Below are 23470 nucleotides of genomic sequence, written 5' to 3' on the forward strand. Positions count from 1 at the left end.
ACAGTATAAAGATCTATTGATAGTAAAGGGATGCAAGAACACATGACAATATCAAGAGGAGCAGAGAGGACTACACTAGCAGTCTGCAAATAGGTCTCCTGTGTCCTACCACAGAGTGGTAAAGTGATGTTGGGCAGGCATCTTTTTTCTCTTTATTTTGCTCTGTTTCCTGAGCTGAGAAATAAGGGTCATACTGCTTTGCTTTGCAAATGGATTATGAAAACCAGCTAGTTAACCTTATATGAATCCTGGTAGAAACACAAAGTATTAATATACATAATTCCATCAATACACTTCTTTAAAAGCAAAATCCAAAATGGGAGAAAAAATTGTTTTACAGTCTTTGGTCTCAATGGAGCCAGGAGTTTCTGGAAAGAACAAATCCATAATTGTTTGACTTGCTCAAAAATGCAGAATTGACAAGGGATTTTTGGATTAGAAAAGGTTCATTGGTCTTTTCCATCTCTGATCTGTCATCCTATTAGCCCACCCATCCCTTTTTTCTGTCAGGGCAGGAGTGTTCCCAGCTGTATATTGCTAGTAGTTTAACTGTTTTTCAAAATCCCTAATGTTTTGGGTTCCCCAGAAAGCCTATCTGCAGTGTCCAAGCACTCATTAGGACAAGATTTGTCTTGATATTTGAGCTGTGATTTTTTCCTTTCAATAGTTCCCTTTCCTGCTTTTCCTTGGTGTATCCCTCTCTTCTGTGGATTTATCCGTGGCAGAAGGTGGTTAAGCCAGCTTCTTTCTCCTGCTTGATTACCAGGAGCTTGGAGAAAAACAGTCTGGTTGTTCAAGTTGAGATCTATAAACTGATTCTTCTCTTGAAAAGTTTCTCCTTGATGTCCTTGGCACTGGGCTGGTAACTTAGTGGGGACATTTCTGGGTAAAGATACTATCCTTCCTCTGAAGAAGGGTATAGGAGTATGATGTTTCACTAGAACCTAATTAAGGGCTTCATGATTTCTTCAAATGAAGAGAGGAAATATATTCCTGGTTCTTACTGTTGTTCATGATGTACATACAACCTCCTGACCACTGGGCTTGTGGTGTGAGCCTTTTCTTCAGGCAGAAGGCCCCCAATATTCAAAGATGGCAAACCAGGAAAATATTACTTCAAGCTTCTGCCTGACACTTGAAATGCTCAGCTTGGTAATGCAGGAGACACTCAGGCCCTCCCTTTAGGGAATGCATATGAGGGTCACCAGGCATCTTCTCTCCTCCCTGTGTGGGCTGCAGCTTGGTGAACAGCTGTGGATGCAGTCCTTTAAGATCTGAGGAGACTGCCCCTAACACAGAAGTGCAGGTTATTCAGGCAATGCCAAGTGAATGAGGATCAGGGCAGGAAGAGAGGTGATGGAGCAATCAATAGGTGTCTCAGATATCCAGGCCACTTTCTTTAAAAGAGCTCTGATCGATGCATTGCAACGAGGGAACTGCACAGACACCAGAGCTTTGCTGTCTCAGGTTCTCCTAGTGTGACGCTGCAGGGCAGGCGAGACTCGCAGGGGAAAGCAGCAGGCAGAAAGCTCTGCCCACAGAGCCCAACTGGTTCAGATGTCTGAAGTGTTGGCCTGTCTGGCTGCCTGTCTCTCACTTTCCCCTTCCATCTGGAGTGCACCTCCAGAGAGCATTAATTAGCCCCTCACTAGCAGGCTCAGGTAGGAAGCTGCTGAATCTGGAGTCCAGTATTGCAGCAGGCACAGTGCCCTGTGAAGAGGCACTGTCCTCAGAAACTTGCACGCTGCAGCTCTTGGCCTTGCTAAAGCACCAGCCTGCAAGCAGCAGGAGGTGGGGCATCTTCACAGCTTTGTCCAGTAGAAGTGCAGGCCCCCCTGCTCTGTAAAAATCAGGGAAACGTGAGCAACCTGTGTACTGCTGTACCCAGATGAAGAAGGTGACATCAACATACACACCTGGCCAGTGGGGGTGGCCAGTGAAGGAAAGAATGCCCTGCAGCTTGCAAAGCAGAAGCATTGTTCAGAGCTGGGCATCCCTGTTTCTGGCTACCCCCTGCCTGTTTGCCCTCAGCACTATCTGGTTTGTGACCACAATGACCAAAGTGTAGCTCTTTAACTCTGTGCTCTACAAAGTCAATCTAGATATCTCTGGCTCTCTAGAATGATGCATTGAGAAATTTCAGTGGTTTGGCAGGTCTCTTTTAAAACCTCAATATACCTTGTCATTTTGGGGGTAAATATTCCCTTAACCATTCACGCTCTAGCCACCCATGGTCTTTCTGTTCTACAGCAAATCTGTTGCTCTCCAAGAGGTAGATGTAACTTCACATGACACGCTGCTTGTATAAGTGGGCTCAGAGGTTTGATTTTGAACACTGGCTGGTTAAACATGACCTCACAGCCTCGCCTTCCCCACCTCTGCTGTCTCTCTGAAATCACAGTCCTGTGTATCACCGTGCAGAATGGCACCATGGCAAGGACAGTGATGTCAGCCCATCTCTGTGTGTCACTGTGGTGGGTTGACTTTGGCTGGCCACCAGGTGCCCACCAAGTTGCTCTCACTCCCACTCCTGAGCAGGACAGGGGGAGAAATTATGATGAAAAAGCTTGTGTGTCAAGATAATGATAGGGAGATCACTCAGCAATTAGTGTCATGAGCAATACTCAACTTGGGGAAAATTAATTTAATTTATTGCCATTTAATCAGAGAGTAGGATATTGAGAAATAAAAAAAAACAAAAACAAAACTAAAAACACCTTCCTCCCACTTCTGCTTCTTCCCAGGCTCAATTCACTCATGACCTCTATCTCCTCCCCCCACTCCCTGCCAAACAGCACAGGTGGATAGGATCTGGGGGTTTGTGGTCAGTTCATAACCCTTTGCCTCTGCTGCTGCTTCATCCACATGCTGCTGCCCTGCTCTACCATGGGGTCTCTCCCACAGGATACAGCCTTCAAGAACTTTTCCAACATGACTCCTTCCCATACATTGCAGTTCTTCAAGAACCACTGCAGCATAGGTCCTTTCCACGAGGTACAGTTTGTTAGGAACAAACTGTATGGGTTCCTCATGGGCCACAATCCTCCTGCATGGGCTTCTCTCCGTAGGCTGCAGCTGGGTCACTAATACTTCTCATGAAGTGCATGCTTGTGCAATCATGTGTCATATCAGTCAGTGATAAAGCAAACAACTAATAAAAGAACTGCCTAAAAAATCTAATCCAGGCATTGAGATGTCATTTGTTATTCCACCAGCTGTTGAGTCTTGTTTTCCTTAATGTGTATTATGTTGCTAAAATCAGTTGTCTTCTACTCCCTGCCAGTGCTGAAACCTGTCTCCTCAAAATCATGCTCATAGCTGAGGCCTAAGAGTAACTTTCTGAGATATGTGAGTGCCTTCTGTTCAGTTTCTTGGAAACATCACTGGTTGGCTTCCAAGAAAGAGGGCAAAGACTGAAAAGGGCCCTGGGGATGTGTCCTATGGTAGACCAGGTATACCTGATTTCGGAAAGGAGAACATATTTCTGGAGTCCCTGAAATCTACACACATTTCTTGTGATGAAAGCAGGAGTGGGAAGTGCCAGGATAGGAAACCTGCCTTTTATGAGATGCTTTGCCCCACTCTGAATGTCTTTGAAGGCAAGTTCATTCAGCTCATTTTCCTCACAATTCTTCCCCTTAGTCTTCTGTCCCCTGTGTCTTTGTGAATACTCTGTCTCCTGGGAACCTGCAACAACCTTCCAACCTGCAATTAACTCTTGTGCTGCCTAAGTGCTTGTATCTTGGTGAGTGCGGGTGGTGGGCCCCACTTCAGAGATGGTGAACCTATAATCTCCAGGTTTCAGAAGTGGCTGTCTCTTAAATCCATGCTCCTCCTGTTCAAGACCTTGGCAACCCTATAGCCAGTGGAACTTTCCTAGTGTTTACTCCTAACTTTACTGTTTTCCTTACCAGCTGCAGCCAGTGTCTGCTGTCATAAGTGTTTCCAAAGGAAACAAATCTATCACCCAGGGCAGACCTGGCTGTGTAATGTTATCAGTTGGGTGCAGTCATCTAGTATCAAAACAAGGGATTGCAAGCACTGGCAATCTCAAACTACTTCCACTTAGTAATTTTGCCTTCATCCTTCACTAAAATCCAGGTAACTGGATCAGCAGCAGAGCTTCTTTTCAGCAACATAACCAAATGGAGAGTGTTTAATTTCTATCTTCAAGTGTAAGAATCTCTCAATGGAGCAGTGTTACCAGGAGCCTCTCCCGCTCCCACCCCTTCTTTCAGACCATGTGTTCTCAAAAAGGTATTTGATTTCAGTGGAAGCTCAGCTGACATCCCTGCAATATGCTCAGGTTCTTGCTTTGTGCTTCCCGGGAAGGATGAGGGCTCCTGAGGGGATTCTGGGTAATTGGGTTAGTGGCCAGCTCATGTCAGGAAATTAAAAGGCAGCCCTGATCAGGTTGCTGCTGCATGTGATTTAATGGCTTTGTATTTATAGAGTATCCTGCCTCCAGCCGCTGCCAGAAATATCACTATTGGAGGCATCCAAATGAAAAAAAGAGAATGAAAAATTATTTTTCTTTCTCTAAAATACCCCTGTGTTTAAAAACAGACAGGCATCCCCCTGTCCTTTGAAACAGGATCTCCAGGTGCAGTGGGTGGCATCTTGATGTCTACATCATCCACATCCAAGTATTTTCCAAGGCATGAATTGAGCATTTGTGATGCGGCTGGAGCTGGGCCGGGTGATGGTGTGACACCGAGCATGTGCTGCCTTCGGCAGGCAATGGGAATTCTCCAAACCAAAGGCTTCCAATGGATCAGCTGTCCATGAAGTGCACATTGGGCTGATAGCATTTGCTATCTGTTTTCTGGCTGGTGCGTCCAGGCACCTTCCCATACCTTTTGCCATATCCAGCAGATAATGAATCTGTTTAGTTTGGTCCTCTCATGGATTTTGAATTATTAATCTGCCTAGGTTCTTCCCATACCTAACTAAATCTCCATTCTACCAAACATGAAGTCCAGGCTCTATCAGTGTTCATTCAAAATTCAGAGAAGCATCACCTCTATGCAGGTTTATGATAAACACCTTGTGCATCCTGTCGCCAGAAATTGTGCTTAGCATTCTTATAACATATACAGAAAAGGGGAAGCTGATAAAAGCTGCACCCATCCAGGATGTTTAGACACCAGACATTGTGCTACAAGCTTCTAGTTCTGACAACACAGTAGGTAAGATCCTCTGAGGTGAGTAGGACTAGGGTGGGACCATGTATGTCCCACCATTCTAAGTAATTTAAGGCATGTGCATCAACATTTTCACAGCCTCTGGTGATCTGTATTCTCAGTCCCTTCCTCTGACTCACGTCCAAAGCCTGTGCTAGCCCTTGGGCTGCAGGGTATCGTGAGAGGGTCTTTACTCAGAATTGCCTGGTACACTAGTTCTTAGTGTTGGAAAAGCCACTACTGAGGTGTGAACTTCAGGAGAGACTTCAAGGCTGCAAGGCCCAAGCAGAGTTGCTCTAAGAGGCTGGCCACAACAGCAGCGTGCTGTGTGGGTGGGTCTAACTCCCTCAGCTCTTTGGATCTCCATCACAAGCAGGCCTCTCTCCTTGCAGGGGTGGGCACCTCTGCATTGTGTCACCTATCTAAAAATTTGGTTCTTGGTCCATGCTTATACTCCTGTTCCTGTTCCAAAAGGCTCATATGCTCTACCTAAATAGACAGAAAACTGGGCTAGGGAAGGCATTGGTTTGCCCCTGCAGGGGTTCCCTTGGCAGTCAATAGAGAGAAATATCTGTCATCACTCCTCCTCAGGTAAGCATCTAGCCAGTGAGATGAATGGAGAGGTGCCTGCTTCTCACTGTTGCCTGCCAAGGGAGCTCAGATGCACAGAAGGGAGCTATCAAAGTCAAAAGTGAGTTAAATAACACGCAGGGCTGCAGGTTCCTCTAGACAGCAAACACCCCTTTGTGGATTTAGCTCTGAGCACTACCTCTTGGAAAGTCTATGGGGCTAGGGCTTTGTCATCTTTTAGGTCCTCTTCTGAAAGGCATCCTTGGTGTTTTCCTGGCAGGCACCTGCCTGCATTTGTTCCTTTCACACAGTGCCCCTCACCCTGTTGTTGTGCAGACATTGCTGCCATGGATGACATAGCCAAGAGACCTGCAGTCCTGCTTCAGGCTGTTTACAGCTTTGGGAAGGGAGGCCATCAAAAGAGAGTGTTTGCATGAACCATGAACACAAGGTGAGTGTGTGGGTGTGGTTACTGCAGAGAGCTTCATTCCCATCTGCTCTTGAAGCTCTTGTTAATTCCTGACTTTCAGGTTGATTGGGGGACGAGGTGTGAGGATCTCAGCATGGGAAAGTATCTGTACATTTGAGAGGCAACAATGGCTAATACTGCAGACACCTCTGCAGAGCTGGCAGCCATGCAGCTGGCATCAGTGGAGGAGAAGGGTTGGTTTGCAAGCTGTGTGGGTTATGCCAGATCTTCTATGCTTTGGACCAACCACCTGTGACATGCTGCTTGTGTCTCTGTGTATGAGGAGCAAGAATGTCTTGTGTCATGCTCCAAGGCATGCGCCAGACTCTGGTACTAGGTATCATCAGGCATCACAGGGTTAATGTTTCCCGCTGAGTCCTGGGACTCTTCAGACAGACAGATAGCAAAGAAGCTTTCCTACCCAACATATTCCTGAAAACATCAAAGGTGGAGCAGGCTGCAACATCCTGCTTGAACTGGTCTAATCTCTCTGTGGGCCCTTGTAGCACAGGAGGTGGATTTTCCAACTCCATTGCCACCTCCTCAAGCTAGTCCCCCACCCTCCCATTGTAAGTGTCACTCCCAGGCTTTTTGACCTGCACCATGCTAGTTGCTGGGATTTTCTGGCCATGCTGACCAGCAACCCTCAAGTCCCTTTCCCATGTTTCAAAATAGTTGGGTAATCGTACCAGTCATCTACCAGAAGGTTTTCCTGGGGCTGGCCTCTTTTTACAGCAGTGTAAGAGCCTAGTGGTATAAAGGGGTCTTTTCCCCTGTCATGCTGGAATCTCAAATTAACAAGAGAGCCTGGTCAGGTTGCAGCCTCTCTACTCTTGTTAGACAGAGATTATTTTCCCTGTAGTCCGTTTCTTTCCCATCTTGGCAAGCCTAACTTTTCAGGTCACTGCTGTTCTCTGTTTCCGTCATAGGCTTCCTCCTGGCTCATCTATCCCATCACAACATGCTGTTGCTTCTTCTGAAGTTCAGAGGAAAAAAGGGAGAGGGGAAATTCTGTAGGAGATACCTTGGGTACAACTCTTCTCTCTTTCATCTCTGCTCTTATCCTACACCTTCTGGCTTGCTTGAGTAGTTCCAATCCATGTACTTTGGACTGCAGCTCCTGAGGACAGGGACATCTCCGTTAGTTGCAAAGCACAATGCCAGCTCAAACCCTGAGAGAGCAAGCAGGCTGCACTGATGCAGAAAGTGCAGCTCAAGGATTAGGCACGGGACCTGGCTAGTGTCTCAGGGAAGCTCAGCAAAAGCAGCCCTGTGGGCATTGCTCCCTGGCCAGCTCTTGCCCTATGTTCCCTTTGGTCGTGTCCTTCTTGGTCTAGACACATATTGTACCGTGCAAACCCTGTAGCTTGGCTCCTCCGTTAGCTCTTTTGGCAAGATAGATCTTTCTGTTTCTATCAATTCATGGGCATGTGATAGAACTCGATGGAAAGTGAGGTGAGGCTGGTAATTTGACGCGACAGCTGATATTGGGCCTAGACTGCATTTCCCACTGGCCAGGGCTTAGCTTCACAGAGCTTTTAAGAGTATTTTTAGTTCCCAGAAAAATAAAAGAGAAACTAAACCTGACTCTGTGTGCTGTCACCTCTGCACAGTCGGCTATTTTTACTTCCGACACTCGGCCTGGGTCCAGCTTTTAAAAAAAGCTGGAATTATTTTACTTCCATTAAGAAAAAAAACCTAAAGCCTGATGTTATCAAGTCAGCAAGGGGACATCTGATCCCAAAGTTGTCAGGCAGACGTCTCTCCGAGGGGCATGTCAGAGAAATGCAGGGAGCTTGAACAGATCAGCAGATCAGCTCTCCTACTGCAGAGGGTTGGTGCTGGCACAGACCTCTCTGTGAGAGCACTTGGAACACGAGTGGCACCCACAGGACACTTAGAAAACTGACATCCCGACCTCAGATGGCAGGTATGCTGAGGCAAAAAGTCCTATAGAGGTCCTGTCCCTGCCCTTCTCCCTGCTAGGTCAGAGAGTGCCCAGGCAAGCTGGGGAGCTGAGACCATGCATTCATTTGTGAAGATGCAGCTGCGAGAAAGGTAGGTTATCAAAAGGTGATGCTTGCCAAACTTTGCTCTATACTGTTGCATCTCACACTGAGTATGTAAACCTTCCATTCTTTGCTGCTCTAACAGCCCCTTCTTGCTGATACTGTCAAGAGGGGCAACCAGGAGTGCCTAAGGTGGTGACAGTATTGTGGGATGAGTGCCTTCTCTGCTGGGAACTGGCCAGTTGAGATCCATGGGAGAAATACATTTGTACGGGAGCTAGAAGGCAACTGCTTTCTCTTGCTGTGGCACCAATTCCTGTGTAAGAGTCTTCAGTATTGACCAGCTGCATCTCATAAGTGGATGCTGCACCTTGCAGTTAAAGCTCTGGTGGCTGCACATTTGGTGTGAAATCCACACTTGGGATTACAGTGTATGTACCACTCAGCCTTGCTGCAGCCCATTCTCTCTCATCCATCTCCCTTCTTCTTACACACTCGCATTCATATTCTCATCTCAGTTAACATACTGCTACATTTCTTCTCTGCTCAGGGCTTTCCTTCGTGCTGCATTTCTGACCTCACCCACTGCACCTCCTTATTCCTTTTTAGTGTCCCTCAAAGTCCCTCTCAGAGCTGCATTGTAACCAACCTGCCTATCTTAAAATCAGCCACGACGGAAATCAAAGTAGAACAGCAGGCATTAACAAGCCACCTGAATTCCACAGCTCAGTACCAGGTCCTGATTTTTGGCTATGTCCTTTCCTTCCGTCTAGACAGGACCCGTTAGGTTGTCAGATCTCTGGGGAAGGGATTTTGCCATGATGCTTATGTCTGGAGTGTCACAGCCAGGGACTTGGGGGTTGAAATGCTTTTGTTTGCTGTAGCACCTGCAGGTCGCTGCACTTAGCAGCTGGCGCTGGGATGTGCCATGTCGGGAGCAGCCTGTTCACCGGCTCTGCGGCTGGAGCGATGACGACAGGGTGGAATAGTGGCTCTGCAAATGCTGATTGAAAACGTTTGCCTCAAGGAGTGTCACACAGGATGGGGAATGAGAGGAGGACAAGCACTTGTTCAAAATTAACAAGCCAAAGTCCTTGGGCAAAGAGACCTCTATCTGCTCAGTGAGGGAAGGAGGGATGGAGGGTAAATCTCTCTGCTTCTCTCTTATCTTTTTTTAATGCACTTAAGTCCTTTGTGTCCTTATAATCTGATTGAGGGTCCCTAATACTGTTGCAACCTGTGCAGCGATCCCTCTGCCAAGCACTGGAGGATGGCATGCTTCTCCTTGGGAGAAAGAAAGGAGCTCTTTTTGTAGTTTCTTCCTGTACCTCCCAGTCTGCCTTCCCTGCTGCTTATCAGACTTCATGGTCAAAGCATCTTGCAGGGCTGTGTGTTGGTTTCTCCTGGGCTGGGAATGGTGTCTCCCTGCACCAGTGACATCGTGCACACTGGCATGAGGGAATGGACACCACCCCACTCACCCCCCATCACCCTTCTATTGGAACAGATATCCCTAGATAAACTCAGGTTTGGAATTCCCTGTCTGGCCTTTCTGAAATCACTCTCTGGAACATGTTGGTGCTCCCAGGAAGGAGTCTTGCCCACAGGCTAGTTGCTGCTGGGAATGGAGGTAAAAGAAGCAATGGGCACCATTTTCAGCAACACTACCACGTAATGGAGGAGAAAGGTGGTACTTATGCTTAGAGATCTCAGTGAATTCTCCACACAGAGTCTGAAACAGAAAAAAGGGCAGGGGAAGGAAACTACTCAGTTTGATCTGAGTTCACCTATTCAGCTTCATGTCTTTCCCTCCATCTTCCAATGTCTGCCATCCTCACATAGCAGGCACTTGCAGCAGCAATTCCTTTGCTCTAGAGAGCTCCCGAACAGCTCAGTTCTGCTTCTCCTGCTCAGTGGAAGCAGCAGGACTCATAAAAGGAAGCAGCTATATAGCATTAATAACATAATGCTTATGAGTCTCTGTTCCCAGCATACCATGGCTTACAGGTAGTGCCACTCAGACCTCCCTGTTGGTGTTGCTACTGCCAGAGAGATTTTGCTGTCAGACTGTATAACTGAGTGCTCTTGGCCTGGTTGTTGGTCAGTCTTGCTGTCACAGGGCTGTTGGTACTGTCAGCCAAGCTGATTTGGGTGCTCCAGCCATGAAGAGTATCAGGATCAAGATGTTATGGCAAGTAACGGTTCCATGCAGTGCAAGTGGGGCTGGCAAGAGCATTACAGTAAAAGCTTTCTCTTTTCCATGACATAGTAAGCAAATGTGGCATTGAAACTCTTAGCGTGACAGACATGTGCCTCTTTCTAGGCTAGAATATTCATTAGCAGACTGCAGGTTTTTTCAGGTGTACAAGTGGTTCAAAAAACATCACTTCACAACTGATTTGGAGTGTTTGCTTTTAGTTGTTTGTGTTTATGCAGTGGATTGATTGCAAAATATTAATGGCTCAATGTGATTAGTAAGTTTATCACATAATTGCTTCCTGTGATCACACTAAATAAACTCATGTGTGTTTCTGAGGAATTACTTGTATAGTGTAAATTGCAGTTATTTTCATTTGTTTTTTTTTCCCTGCAAAATCTGATTCTCCCGGCAAGACTGAATTACCCCTGTTTCACAATAACTGATTACTAGGGACCATATAGCTGGCCAGAAATTGGACAAATATGGCTCTTTTCACTATTTGTTTGTAAGATTGTAATTTGTACTGATACAGCTGTTCTCCTGCTATCTGGTATGGGGTATTTTGCATGGTGACAGTCACTAGTGTTTCCCAGTCACTGGGAACTGTTTCCAATGCGCTATTTGCAGTTTGATTCACTATATTTCTTTGGTGCCTCCCTCCTTCAGCTTTATCATTGCTTTATTCTAGTAGAGGTTTTTCTGTTTATTTGAGTTCTGCTTTTATTACAGTTGCCTTACTTGGTCGAGGCTGAAATATCTTTGTTGAATTCATAGTTCATAATCTATTTGCTATAGGTTACTTTTTTTCAAATATAAACAGCGACAGGTCACAGAACATTTAACTTCTCATTTTTAAGAGCAATCTAAAAGCTTATTTTTATAACTGCAGGTTTGATTGACATGCAAAATCTTTCTTTTTAAAAGCAAGATCATCTAGAGGGCATTTAGGTCTGAAGCTTTTTCATTTGCCAGTCAGATTGATGGTGATTCAAGAGTTTGAATGGGTTAATTTCTGTCTTCATTAATGTTTTGAATAAAAGCAAAGCTCACAGCAGCATGCCTAGAGCTGGAGGCAGTCTAGCTGGTATTGGGATTGCTGGGTTCAGCCGAGATCTCGTGTTTGGGAGAGTGAAGCTCCCTGGAGTGTGGGGAATGTCTTACTTACCAAATTTTAGCATCTGCATCTCAAAGTTCCCTGTAGCACTGAGGAATAAGGAGGATTTATCTTGTCTTACCTGCAGGTGTTCGTCTGGATCGAGTCCGTGGAGGCCGTCAGAAATACAAGAGGAGACTGGATTCTGAGAGTAGCACTTACCTGAGCCTGCAGATCCCTCCCCCAGCTAAAAAGCCATGTATGTATTGGTCTTGAATCATTGTCCTCTGAGCAACTCCTGTGTTTCTTTTTATTGGTCTCCCAAAATGTACAATGGAGCAGTTGTCACTTCTGAGTCCTGTATCAGTCACCAGCACTAGGATTTTTTTATTATCATAGTACAGAGGTAAATCAGGTATACCTAAGGTACAGCTCAGGTGCTGTATTCATTATGCCTAGGGTTAAATACCAGTAAGATTATGTACATCAATTTAGTGAAATTGTGATCTTTTCCCGTATCCAAGCTAGGTTAACAAAAGCGGTTCCACACTGATTTCTCTCGTCATACTACCTGTAGTTCTCTAAACTTTTCCACATCCCACCAACTGATTATTCATGCCTCCTCCTCCCCTTGTTGGACCTACCTGAGACAATGGCTGACAACCTTGCAGTAGCTTCCTGCTTCTGTCATCCCTGTATAGAGCTGGTTTGGTATAGTCAGATCACTACAGCGTGTGTAGCTGCAGTGTAGTCTTCTCCTGTTCTGACCAAAACCATTTCTGACATCCTGTGGCCTCTATAGTCATGTCTTATCCCAGGAAGGTCCTTCTAGGAAGGACTGTTAGGACTCTTTATTGTTACATGTCATAAGAGATACAACAGCAACTTCTTCTTTGAAATGTGCAGTGACTAAGATCGTCTCCCATTTGCTGGTGGCTGAGCCAGAGAAGATTTATGCCATGCCTGATCCAACCATGCCAGAGAGTGACATCAAAGCCCTGACAACCCTGTGTGACCTGGCAGACAGGGAACTGGTGGTGATCATTGGCTGGGCAAAGCACATCCCAGGTAAACAGGACGAATTACAAGGATGTAAGCATGAACAGCAAACAGAACTATTATTTGTCACTGTGCTTATTGGTTTTGTCTTCAATCAGGGTATTACATATAGTGATGGGAGGAAACATTGCTACAGAAAACTGTGGTAGGTTCTCACTGGTAACAAAACCCGATATAGCCTTTGGTGTAGGTGCCTAAATTGGTGACTGTACATGTGTGTGCTCTGGGATTATACAAAAGGCTTCAAGGTTATATGATAAAGTTCTCATACCTGGCACTGAGTGGCACAGTGAAAGCACTTGGGAAACAGGCCTTGGGATGGTATGGTGACCTTTAGTGATTTTGCACTGTATCAGCATAGTCTGTTTGTGTATAGATAAATAATGTTATGGCAGCCACTGGGCTTTTCCTGCCAATGACAAGACAGGCACCCACCCTGTCTGCAGTGGGCATTCTTGCCCAGACTCAGGAAAGCTTCTGTCATACTGGATTCATCACAGAACAGGCCCCATTTGGATGGAGGACATACTCAGTGGTTTCAGTCAGCTCCCAGGCTTCTATGCTGACAAATAATGAGGACACCTTATTGGCAGTGTGACTAGTGTCTGAAGGCTCACTGACTGTAACCAATCAGTGAGCCTGTGTGATTGAGTGATACAGCAAATGTCTCACACCTGCAGGTAGACTTAGACTGAAGGAGCCAACATGGCCCTCAAGGGATTCTAGGAACAAAGATCTGGACTGGGAAAGGAAAATGTCCCCTCTCTCTAGTTCACTGCACTCCTCCCAACAATGATAGGTGTGATTTGGCTGTGGGGAAAGTTGGCCTGGGAACTTAGGGAATGTCTTTGGGGTTTACATGGCTGCTTTTCAAAGACTGCTTCAGATGCCTACTATGAACAGCTCTCTACAGCTGTCTCCTGCCTTCTGTCCCCCTTCCTTGTGTCAGGAGAATATGTGAGGTCTAGCCACAGGATCACAGGATTTAACCCATATTGCACATTGTTTGTGTCTTCCACTGCATGGGTCTGTGTTCTCTTGCTTTGCTTCATGGCTTTAAGTTCTTCCATGTTTGGTGAGGCATCTTAGCACAAATTATCAGTTTAGTTCTCCCATGTATTTTCCTTCTCTTTGTATCTCCTCTTTTGGCTTTTTGGTGGCTGCTTTTCTTCAGAGGGAGTGTTTCTCCTGTGACTCTAGAGTTAGTGGTTTCCTGGGCTATATGGAATGTGGACTGATGTGGTGGGACTATAAAGTCTGGAGAAACATTCTCAGGACAAAGTTTCTGAGAAGAGGTTAATCTCAGTAGTGCCCTTCTTACACAAGATCTGCAGTACCTGCAGGGATTACACCCATCACTAGGGCTGGAATCCATCTGGGGCTGATTCATCATAACAAATGGGGTTACACCAGCGATTAGGGAACTCAGCCTGGATTGCTCTACTAACCCAATACTTGGGGTGTTAACAGGAATTATTTGAATGCAATGGCATTAGCTGCTACAACTGCCCACTGAGGTACTGTTGTATGTTCTTCTGACCTTGGCTGTTTCTGTTCATGCAGGGTGCTCTGCTGTAGTTCCCTGGCTTGTGGCCTGGGATGCTCAGCTCCAAGTTTCTACAGAGTTTTCCAGCCTGCCATGGTGATATTATCCCAGAACAGGGGTACAGTAGAGATTACTCTTACACTGTGAAAGGGGCTCTTCCTGTCCTTTCTGACAGGGACAGGACATACCAAAAGCCCTGCAATGCAGTAACAGCCATCAGCCTGGCACAGCTCAGACCACCAGCAGCAGCACCGGGCTGTGCGTACAGGAGAGAGCTCAGGAATTGTTACACAAGGGAGCAGTACCAAGAAACAAACATAACAAACAGTTCATAAAAAGGGAAAAAAATACCCTATAGTTCTGAAACAACTGTGAAACATACTGAGGCAGCAAGGGGGCAGAGCAGGGCAGGGCCAGGATGCTGTCAGGTGTCTACATTATCCGTGCCTCATATTTCTGCCTTCCATGGATTTTGAGCAAAACAAAACAGTGTTTCCTGTGTGCGTGAACTCTTGGACAGAAAGAAGTGGAGAAAGGAATAAAAGTCACATATCCCTGCCTTATGTTTACACTGGAATCAGTAAAGAACAGTGTAACATTTAAAGTCATACCATACCTTCAGGATCCCAGGTGTCAGCACAAACTTCTGTCCCACAGCGTTAGCAAATAAAATCAGTTAAGCTTAAATACACTCTCCTGTGATAACAAGAAAGCATGATTTAATGGTGTTTAGCAAATGTTATTAGCTCAATAGCCTTATTAGCCATTAGCTCAAAAGCCACGCTTAGCCACTGTGCAATTGTCCCCTTTTTTATGAGGCCCCCTCCCCACTACCCACCTTCCCCCCTGTGCTAATTGTCTTTGAACAACATCTACCTTTTCTGCATGTCTTGATGGAGGGAGACAAGACTTCTCTCGAGGGGTGACAACGAAGGCTCTCCCAGGGTGGCTGTTGTGCTGTTCTCACTAGGAAGGCGATAGTACTAGCACAGAATGAAATATGGCAAGTGGAGTGACAGCAGCTGTGTCTGGAGTGGCCTCAGATCCTATAATTACATCTCCCTTTATTACCTCTGCTAATGGCCCTCCAGGATGACAGAAATGATAATAAATTAACAGATTATGAACTCCACTTGCCACAAATTATGTGAATTTTTTTTTTTTTTTAATTCTAGGAGCTCCCACCGCCAAATCACTGAAATAAAAAAAAAAAAAAAATCACAAAAAATAGAAAACCTGAATGTCACATCAGCTATTGCAAATAAAGCATTTTTTCCCAACCTGCACCTGGGAAGGAGGGAAACATGCATGCAGCTCTAAGCTAGAGACACAGGCTTCTCTTTGGGGAGCCTAGGGGTGGCAGTGAAGCATTCAGCACCTTTCAGGATAAGACCTGACAAGAACAGCAAGAAATAGATCACTAAGGGCACTTTCTGGATGCTGTGCCATCAGACAGCTCAGGAATGCAGTTCCTGGGAGCTGTAAGATGGCAAGGCAGTTGAATTTCACACCTAGAGGTTCTCTAGTGTTACAAGCCTACAATAGAAAGCCTGTGATTTTGAGCAGGTGAAATTAGCATTTATACCTGATTTTAGTTTTATAGCATAGGAAACCCCAGCTTTTATGATCTCCCCTGTCTATGCACACTGCAATGATACAGGCACAGTGCTCCAGCCCTTGCATTCTACACGTGTAAACAGTGGAGGAAAAGGGTCCCAATTCTGTCAGACATTTCAGGTGGAGGCTCAGCACACCCTCCCTCACACCCACCTGCCAGAGCTGGAGTCATTGGCTACCTTGGAGTGCTTTCAGCAGGGGGCTTTCCCAGGTGGGTAGGGCAACTGCAGCTGGCTCTTCTGTTATCCTTGGCACAGGGTAAATGCATCTCTCCTGTGCAATTCCCACTTGCCATTACTGCCTCTGGGAGAGAGTGATTAACAGAGGTACTGTATGTACAGGCTACTGCTAGGGTTATATCAATTTTTCTACTTTATTCTCTAGCAGTTAAGTGTGAGGCATGTCCATCCTGAATCCTCCCACTCTGCTACATGACTCTTTCTCAATCTTTCACAAATTTTGTTAGCAGACTGTGATGAGGCAATGATAGAACCCCTTTTCTAATCCAGATGGGGAATGATGATGCAAAAAGACCACGTGACTGACTTAGAAACTGGACTTAATGCTGGTCTGTTCTCCACGGTCAGAGCTAGGAGATGGGTGACTAAAGGAGAGATTCCAGGTGCTAGAAACTGTAACAGCACCATTACTCCTGTCTCAGGGCTAATCTCATCAGTTCCCTCTGCAGCAAGCAGGAGACATGGGGAGACGGGATCTCGAGCCTTTGAGGTGCATCAGCCTGCACTTGAGCTCAGTCAGGAGAGCTGCATCCTGGAGCAGCCCAGTACTGACTGCAGAAGGTAAGGGGCAGAAGAGTGAGGCAAACAGTGAGGCACCCCTGAGGTACTTACAGCTGATAAAGGGGTGGGATTCACCAGGTGCAGGGAGCATAGGCTGTGCTGTAGAGGAATCAGTCTTACAATCATGGAGCTGGATTTGCAGTTCTTCTCCCCAGTAGCCTGGACTCTTCTTTAGCTGTTCCCTCTGGCACTCCTCCCCAATGGTTTATTGATTCTTTCCTCCCACCCACTGCTCCCCTCAGACCTTGCACACACAACACGTGACAGCTGATTGGTATCTGTTAATTAATGTGGCCTGGGGCCTCTTTTCTATTCAGTGGCCTGATAAGGGAAATTGGATGTCCAAGGGCTGCCAGGCCATTATCACCCTTTGCTTCCCCTGGCAACACAAACACAAAACATGGCATAGTGATAAATAAATACCACTAACCCACCCTTCTGCCTTCGCTTCCCCAGCTGAGATAGTGCAGATAGAAAAAGAGAACCCACAGTCAGTCAATATAGCAATCATCAGCTCTTTTGTTAATTGCCAACTTGATAAGAAGACAAATCAAATGATCATCATGGTGGCTTGCTACCCAGGCCCTGATGTGGGGCCAAGTACTGTGAGCAGGGATAAGAGAGTCCCACTGAGCCTAGCACACAGCCAGTGGGCCTGGGATGCTCTTGGATAGAGGCCTCTTGGTGAGCCCTGAGACTTACTAAAAGAGAAAACTGGCAGGAGAGGCTGGTGGAGTAGAGGCCTCCCAGCTGAGGGGTGTCTGTGTGTCCCATTCTCTCACAGCCCTGGAAACCTTTTGACTCGAGCTGCAAAAAAGCACAGCCCCTGCCTGTCAGTGGTGTGTAGGTCCATAGATAGGACCAGCACACTGTTCTTGGCATCCCTGTCTGTAATGGCTGTTGAACGCTGCCCATCTCCCTGGGTCTTTCAAGGGTGCCTGGTATAGAGGACATAAACAGACAGCTTTTTCCCCTGACCTTGGGACAGACGGTCCTTCTGTCTTTCAGCCTCTCCACTCTCTCAAGTGGGCTCTGAAGCTGTCAGGGGGCCCTATCATCCAGATGATGATTGCTCTTTCTGTATTTGGGGAGAATGAATTGGTTCACTGCTGGGAGCTAATTCTGTTGCTACTGGGTTTGGCTGTAATTTAGGTACTTGTATCACACCCTAAAGGTGGCTTTGACACTGGGCAGGATTGTTGGCCATGAGTTGCAGAAAGCTGATGGTGTGGAGCTCAAGGAGTGATGAGGAACAGAAGAAGATTCTGTTCACAAATGTATGCAGCTTTTGAATACCATTTTGGTGCTCTGTTGTGGCAGGACCTTTTCTCATGTTGCCAAAATGAGAGATGCAGTATGCTTGTTCTCCAGACCTGTGTCATTCCCTCCTATCCCATCAGAAGCCCTTATTTCTGCCATCTGGAGGTCTTCTCTGTTCTTTGGACAGCTGGAGCACACTAAATAGGCTGCAGTTCAAAACTACAGAGGAACAGCAAAGCAGGATGATGTGGTAGAAAACAGTCGCTGCTATAGAAGATGCAGAGGTCATTGAAAAGAGGTTGTCACTAACCTTGGGTTGCAGTGAATGCAGTCAGAGCATCAGGACACCTGTTTGAGGCTGTGGGTGGGCATGGGAGCAAAGAGAAGGGTAAGGTACAGAGACAGGGGCACTTTAGTAAGCTGCCTTTTTTTTTTTTCCCCCTTTTGTAAAGCAGCAGGTCGATGGGGGAGAGTGTTTGCAGTGAATCCCAGGGAAACTAAGGACCCCCAGCTTCTAGAGGCTTTGCTGCACACCCATTTGACCCTGCTTGTCTTTTGACCCCTGTCAGGGTTCTCCAACCTCTCTCTTGGGGACCAGATGAGCCTCCTGCAGAGCGCCTGGATGGAAATCCTCATCCTGGGCATTGTGTACCGCTCCCTGCCATATGAGGACAAGCTTGTCTATGCTGAGGACTACATCATGGATGAAGAGCACTCTCGTCTGACGGGGCTGCTGGAGCTCTACCTGGCCATCCTACAGCTGGTGCGCCGCTACAAGAAGCTCAAGGTGGAAAAGGAGGAGTTTGTCACACTCAAAGCTCTGGCCCTCGCCAACTCAGGTACAGCCCTGGTCCAGCCAGCCTCACAATCAGGGAGTCAAGGCCCATTCTGTTATATGGCCTGGGAGGAAAATAGAGCCTACTGCCCAAGACTGTACTCTGCTTGTGTCATGAACCATCCTCAAAGCTCCTGTCTGTCCACAGTGCAGGACCTAAGCTGGATAGCAGGGAGAAATGAAGCTGATTGCTGCAAGAGTCCCAGCTGTGCTCTGGCCCTGTATTAGGGAGTGGAGTCAGACAGGGATGGGGTGCTGCTGGTTTCTGGCAGTAAAAGAAAAGCTGTGAAGCCCTTCTCCACTAGCAAGCTGACTCCGGTGCTGTGAGTTCAGAAAAGGGGATGTGAGCCATGCCTCCATCCAGCTCGGAAGTGTGGGTGAGTTTCAGGAAACAGGGAAACCTTGGTTCCAATTTAAAATCTCACAATTAGCTGGGGAATTGGGGCTGGGTAATTCTGTCCTGGAGAATTTTAGTGACCACAGACACAAATAATTCCCTTTTTAACTGGGAGACAGTGTAGATCTGGATGGTAGTGAGTAAGACATGCTGGTAGAGGACTGATGTTGCCTCTTCTGTTTCTTCTTGTGAAGAGGGCCCTTAGCCTATTGCCTTCTGTCTCAGATGGTGGGAAAAACAAGAGGTGCTGTGTGCTGCACTGAGGTTGCACAAAAGCCAGATACTCGTTAGTCCCTCCTAAAAGGGGACTTGCTGAAGCTACTGTGTGGTGAGGGCTCCCTCTACATCCCTTGAGTCTCACTGTCTCACATCACATCTCCTTGCTGATCTGCCTCGTGCAAATCACAGAATTCACCCTTGCAGCCCAGCAGTGAGTCCAGTATCTGTGTTTGGCTAAAGTCGCCTTCCAGAAAAACACCCAGTGTGAAGCCAAAGGGATTGAAAGAAGGGGAATCTACATCTTTCGTGGTAGCTGACTCTAATAATTAATCATTCTCTCACAAAAAAAAAAAAAAAAGAAAGACATCATGTCTTTAACATCAGTTTTCTTCAGTTCTTCCTCCAGATACTGGTCTTTCTTGAGCTGTGTCTTATTACCCCAGATCTTTTTATACCTGACAGCTTAACACGGTAAAGTTCCTGTTCCGTATTTGCATCCCTTGGCTATAGATAAATTACTTCAAGTGTAAGCAAGTGGCCCGGAGTGCTGTGAGGCTGCCCTATGCTCACCATTTTACACTACTCTGTTCCTCTTTGCCAGCCATATTTCTTAGCGGCAGCAATTTAAAAGAAAAAAAGAAGGAAATTACTTACAGCTCATTGATAAAAATGTTGAGTAGCATCTGGGTTTTTACTGATCCCTGTAGATTTCCACTAGAAAACTCCTCCTTCAGGGATGATTCACCACTGATAGCTACTCTGAGATCTGTCATCTAGCCAGTTACTAATCAATTGAAAGTGTGCTTTATTGATATTGCATAGCGCTAATTTTTTAATGACAATGTCCTGTGGTGCTAAGCCAAGTGCCTTATAAAAGCCTAAGTCTATTATATCTATGCAGTTAACTTTATCAACCAAACTTGTAATCTCATCAGAGAATGAAATAAGGTTTGTTTGACAAGACCTCTGTTCCAAAGTATCGTGTTGACTGGCATTAGTTGTAATATCATCTTATAAGTCTTAATTGAACATCACATAATTTTTTCCACTTATTGTGCCCTGGTTCACACCAGACTAGCATGGAAGTTATCAGATAAGACCTAGGAAAATATCATTAGAACTTTTCCAGTCATCTTGAATTTCTCAAAAATACCAAGACTTGTCAATGTTTAATCTGCCCTAGATGGGCCTCATCCAGCAATTTTAGAAGTCTTAAAACCAAGTTATCTAGCTCTTCTGATGTCTGTAAAGTTTGTCCCTAAGAGATGTCTAGCATATTCTTGCATAAAAGACTAAATTCTTTGTCATCTTCATATAGCACAGGTACATAGTGCTTCTTTTTTCTAAACAGGACAGAAACACTCACTGAGGACTTCTGGCTCCTCTGAACTACTATTAACACTTTAATTAACTCCAGGTGAAAAGAGCCCCCCTACAAATGGTAATTTTTCTTTTAGTTCTTAAATATTTGTAAAACTTCTTTATTGTCCTTAGCCCTTACAGCCATGGATTTTCCTCCAATGTCCTTCACTTCCCATATTGATTTTCTACACTTCATAACTTCTGATTCATATAAATTGCTATCTAGTTCCCTTTTTCAATTTCTCATATATTGCTTTTTTAGCTCTAATTGCTGCCTTCACTTTGCCACTGAACCAGGATGGGCAGATGGCCAAGGCTGGCCTCTCTCGATTGTGGGACGGTGGCTTTTGGCAATGTAATCAACTCTTGTTAAAGAACCTGCCTCCCATCTACCAGGAAGGTCACAGGATTAAGGGCTCCTCAGAGAGGCTGAAGTGTAAAGGTAATGGTTGTGACAGGGCGACAGTATAAGAGCCACAATGGGACATGCTCTGAGCAGAGACACAGCAGGACCTGAGCCTTGGTGCTGTCAAGTTCTTCACAGTGCAACAGAAGCACTCTCTGCTGATGTTGCTCACTGTGCTGCCAGGACTAAGCCATTCTGACTTCACTGGTTTCTCCTAAGGCAGCTGGAAGTGCAGCTATGTAGGAGCATAATCCACAAGAATCCTTCTTGGCTATGCATATTGAAACATATTAAAGTAAAGCATGAGATCTCATTTTTTGTGTAGTAAAAGCCTCCCACAACACATGCATAGGAAGCTAGAATAGGGCAAATGTCTTTTTCTAATGTAACCTTCACAGTCAACCTTCATGTTCTTTTAATATATTAAGTTTCTTAGTGTGTTTTTTAGACATGGAGTAAACTTGCAGGGCCTGCATGAATGTGCTTGTATGCAGACAGCTGATTCCTAAAGCAGGCTAACTCAGGGCCAGGCCTCAGCTCCCTGGGGCCAGAGACAGAGTTTAAAGCTGAGAACACTTATTTTCACCTCTCTACCTAGACCTGCTTTCTGCCCTGACTCCCATGGAAATTCCTAAAGTTCTCCTATGCCTTCTGGGTGTAATTGCTCATGCAGCATGGCTTCTAGGGACCTTCCTCTCTCTCATGCAGCCCTGTGTATGTTGACCCTTTGTTTCTAGGAATTTGAACAAATGAAAACAGAAGTGGGAGCTCACTGACTCCTCACTAGAGGGGAAGCTGACAGTAGGCTGACCTTGCCAGAGCTGTGGCTGATCTCTGAGTCCTCAGTGTAATGCACCAAGGACACACCTGCTGGGACTGGCAAAGATAATCCAAGCAAACTCTGTCTTTAGTAAGTGTATTTTAGAGCTGAGAAATGAATTCTTAATGACCAGAGCAGTGGGCAAGTCCCAGCAATATAATCACCAATTTTTTGACAGAGTAGGGGTGCTGTCAACTTACCTTGTTACCCTTCTGAGCTAGCAGTTGCTTCTTAGGCATTCCTAAATCCCTTTTTGTCAGGAATATAAATGAATTGACCTGTGTATTGAAAAGCCCTCCCAGTTAGCATACAGCGCCTACTCAGGTAAGGACATCCCAGACGGGCCACATCTTATTTCCCCTTTTTCCCCCCCAGTGTATTTTAGTACTGAGATGGAGTGAACAAGGTCCAGATCTAGCAAGGGAGCGTGTAGCAGATTTTGTACTAATGGTCCTGTGAGGTCCCTGCACCTCCTAACAGAAGGTGTAAGAAAAGAGTTAGGCAAGGAGACAGTGAGCCTGGTCCATTCTCACACCTCCCTGTACCCCATGCCAGCAGTGCTGGAGAAAGGCTTTTGACATGAAGCTTGACTTCTAGGCCAGCTGATTCCTCAGGGACATGGTCAGGCAGCATCCCTCCACCACAGTGCTCTGACAGCTGTAAAAATTCATAGCTATTGATTTTGTAATTAACAGTTTATCAATGCCATTGACACCAGCTCACTGATGGATTGCAAGGAAATTAATCCTGAAATGTTATTTTATTTTTTGCAGTCAGCTGCCAATTTTGAGCTGCTTTCAGCAGAGGGGGGTGGACGGGGCAGGCTTTGATCTTTATTTCTGCAGTTCCTCCACCTGTTCATGTCTAGTTACTTAGTGCTGTTAAGTCTCGTCACCATACAGAATCAGGTGTGGCAGAAGCACACAGCTTTGGCATTTTGTCTACTGTACAGCAGCATCAGTACCCAAAAGAAAGAGCACCCACTTTGACCTGAAGCTTATTGCCTGGTGCTTCTAGCACCTGTTGGGATCTGCAAACTCTGATGGGCTGTGATTCCTTCTCGCCCTTGTCACCCTGGCCAGAAGGACATTAGAAAGGCTGGAGGACATTTCTCTCCAAGCTCCAGCTCTTGATGTCTTAAGTCTCCAAAATGACCTCTGCAACTTGGTAGGAAAGAGTTCCTATTCACTTCTGGGTGGAGCAAGGAAATTTTCCAGAGGTGCTACCTGGCTGGGAGAAGTTGCCAGAATGACCTGGCAACATGCTTCTGCCTCCTACTCTTCAGAATCAACCTCTGTGGCTAGCTCAGGTGACCATGTTGACCCTCCTCTGAGTTTCTTTGCCTGGTCTCTTGGATACAAAAAGCAAATGCAGCAAGAACAATCCACCCTCAGGAGGCTTCTTGGAAATACAACCCTTTCATGTCCTCTAATTAGTGCATTCCTTCTAAACAGCTTCTTAATCAGCTTTCTCACTATACATAGTATTTCCCCAACTATTGTAATACTTTAGAAATCATGCATCATAAGTAACATGTACTGTACATGTATCTTAAGAAATTCGCAGTCTCTGATTTGTGTTGTACTCTCCATAGGGATGACAGATTTCTAGAGAGATTTTGGTGC

The 23470-nt window shown here is 45.9% G+C and overlaps 1 protein-coding gene across 8 annotated transcripts in view; it reads left to right on the forward strand.

Moving 5' to 3' along the window:
* The window catches only part of ESRRB (estrogen related receptor beta), a 130248-nt gene that overhangs the window by 101016 nt on the left and 5762 nt on the right, over positions 1 to 23470 (forward strand). For all 8 annotated transcript variants that reach the window (XM_051621492.1, XM_051621489.1, XM_051621491.1 and 5 more), the window contains 3 exons: positions 11673 to 11783; positions 12431 to 12592; positions 18376 to 18645. In XM_051621492.1, coding sequence (XP_051477452.1) covers positions 11673 to 11783; positions 12431 to 12592; positions 18376 to 18645 — 543 coding nt within the window. The remainder of the gene's footprint in view (positions 1 to 11672; positions 11784 to 12430; positions 12593 to 18375; positions 18646 to 23470) is intronic.

Source organism: Apus apus, chromosome 5, assembly GCF_020740795.1.
Source record: "Apus apus isolate bApuApu2 chromosome 5, bApuApu2.pri.cur, whole genome shotgun sequence".
Lineage (NCBI taxonomy): Eukaryota > Metazoa > Chordata > Aves > Apodiformes > Apodidae > Apus > Apus apus.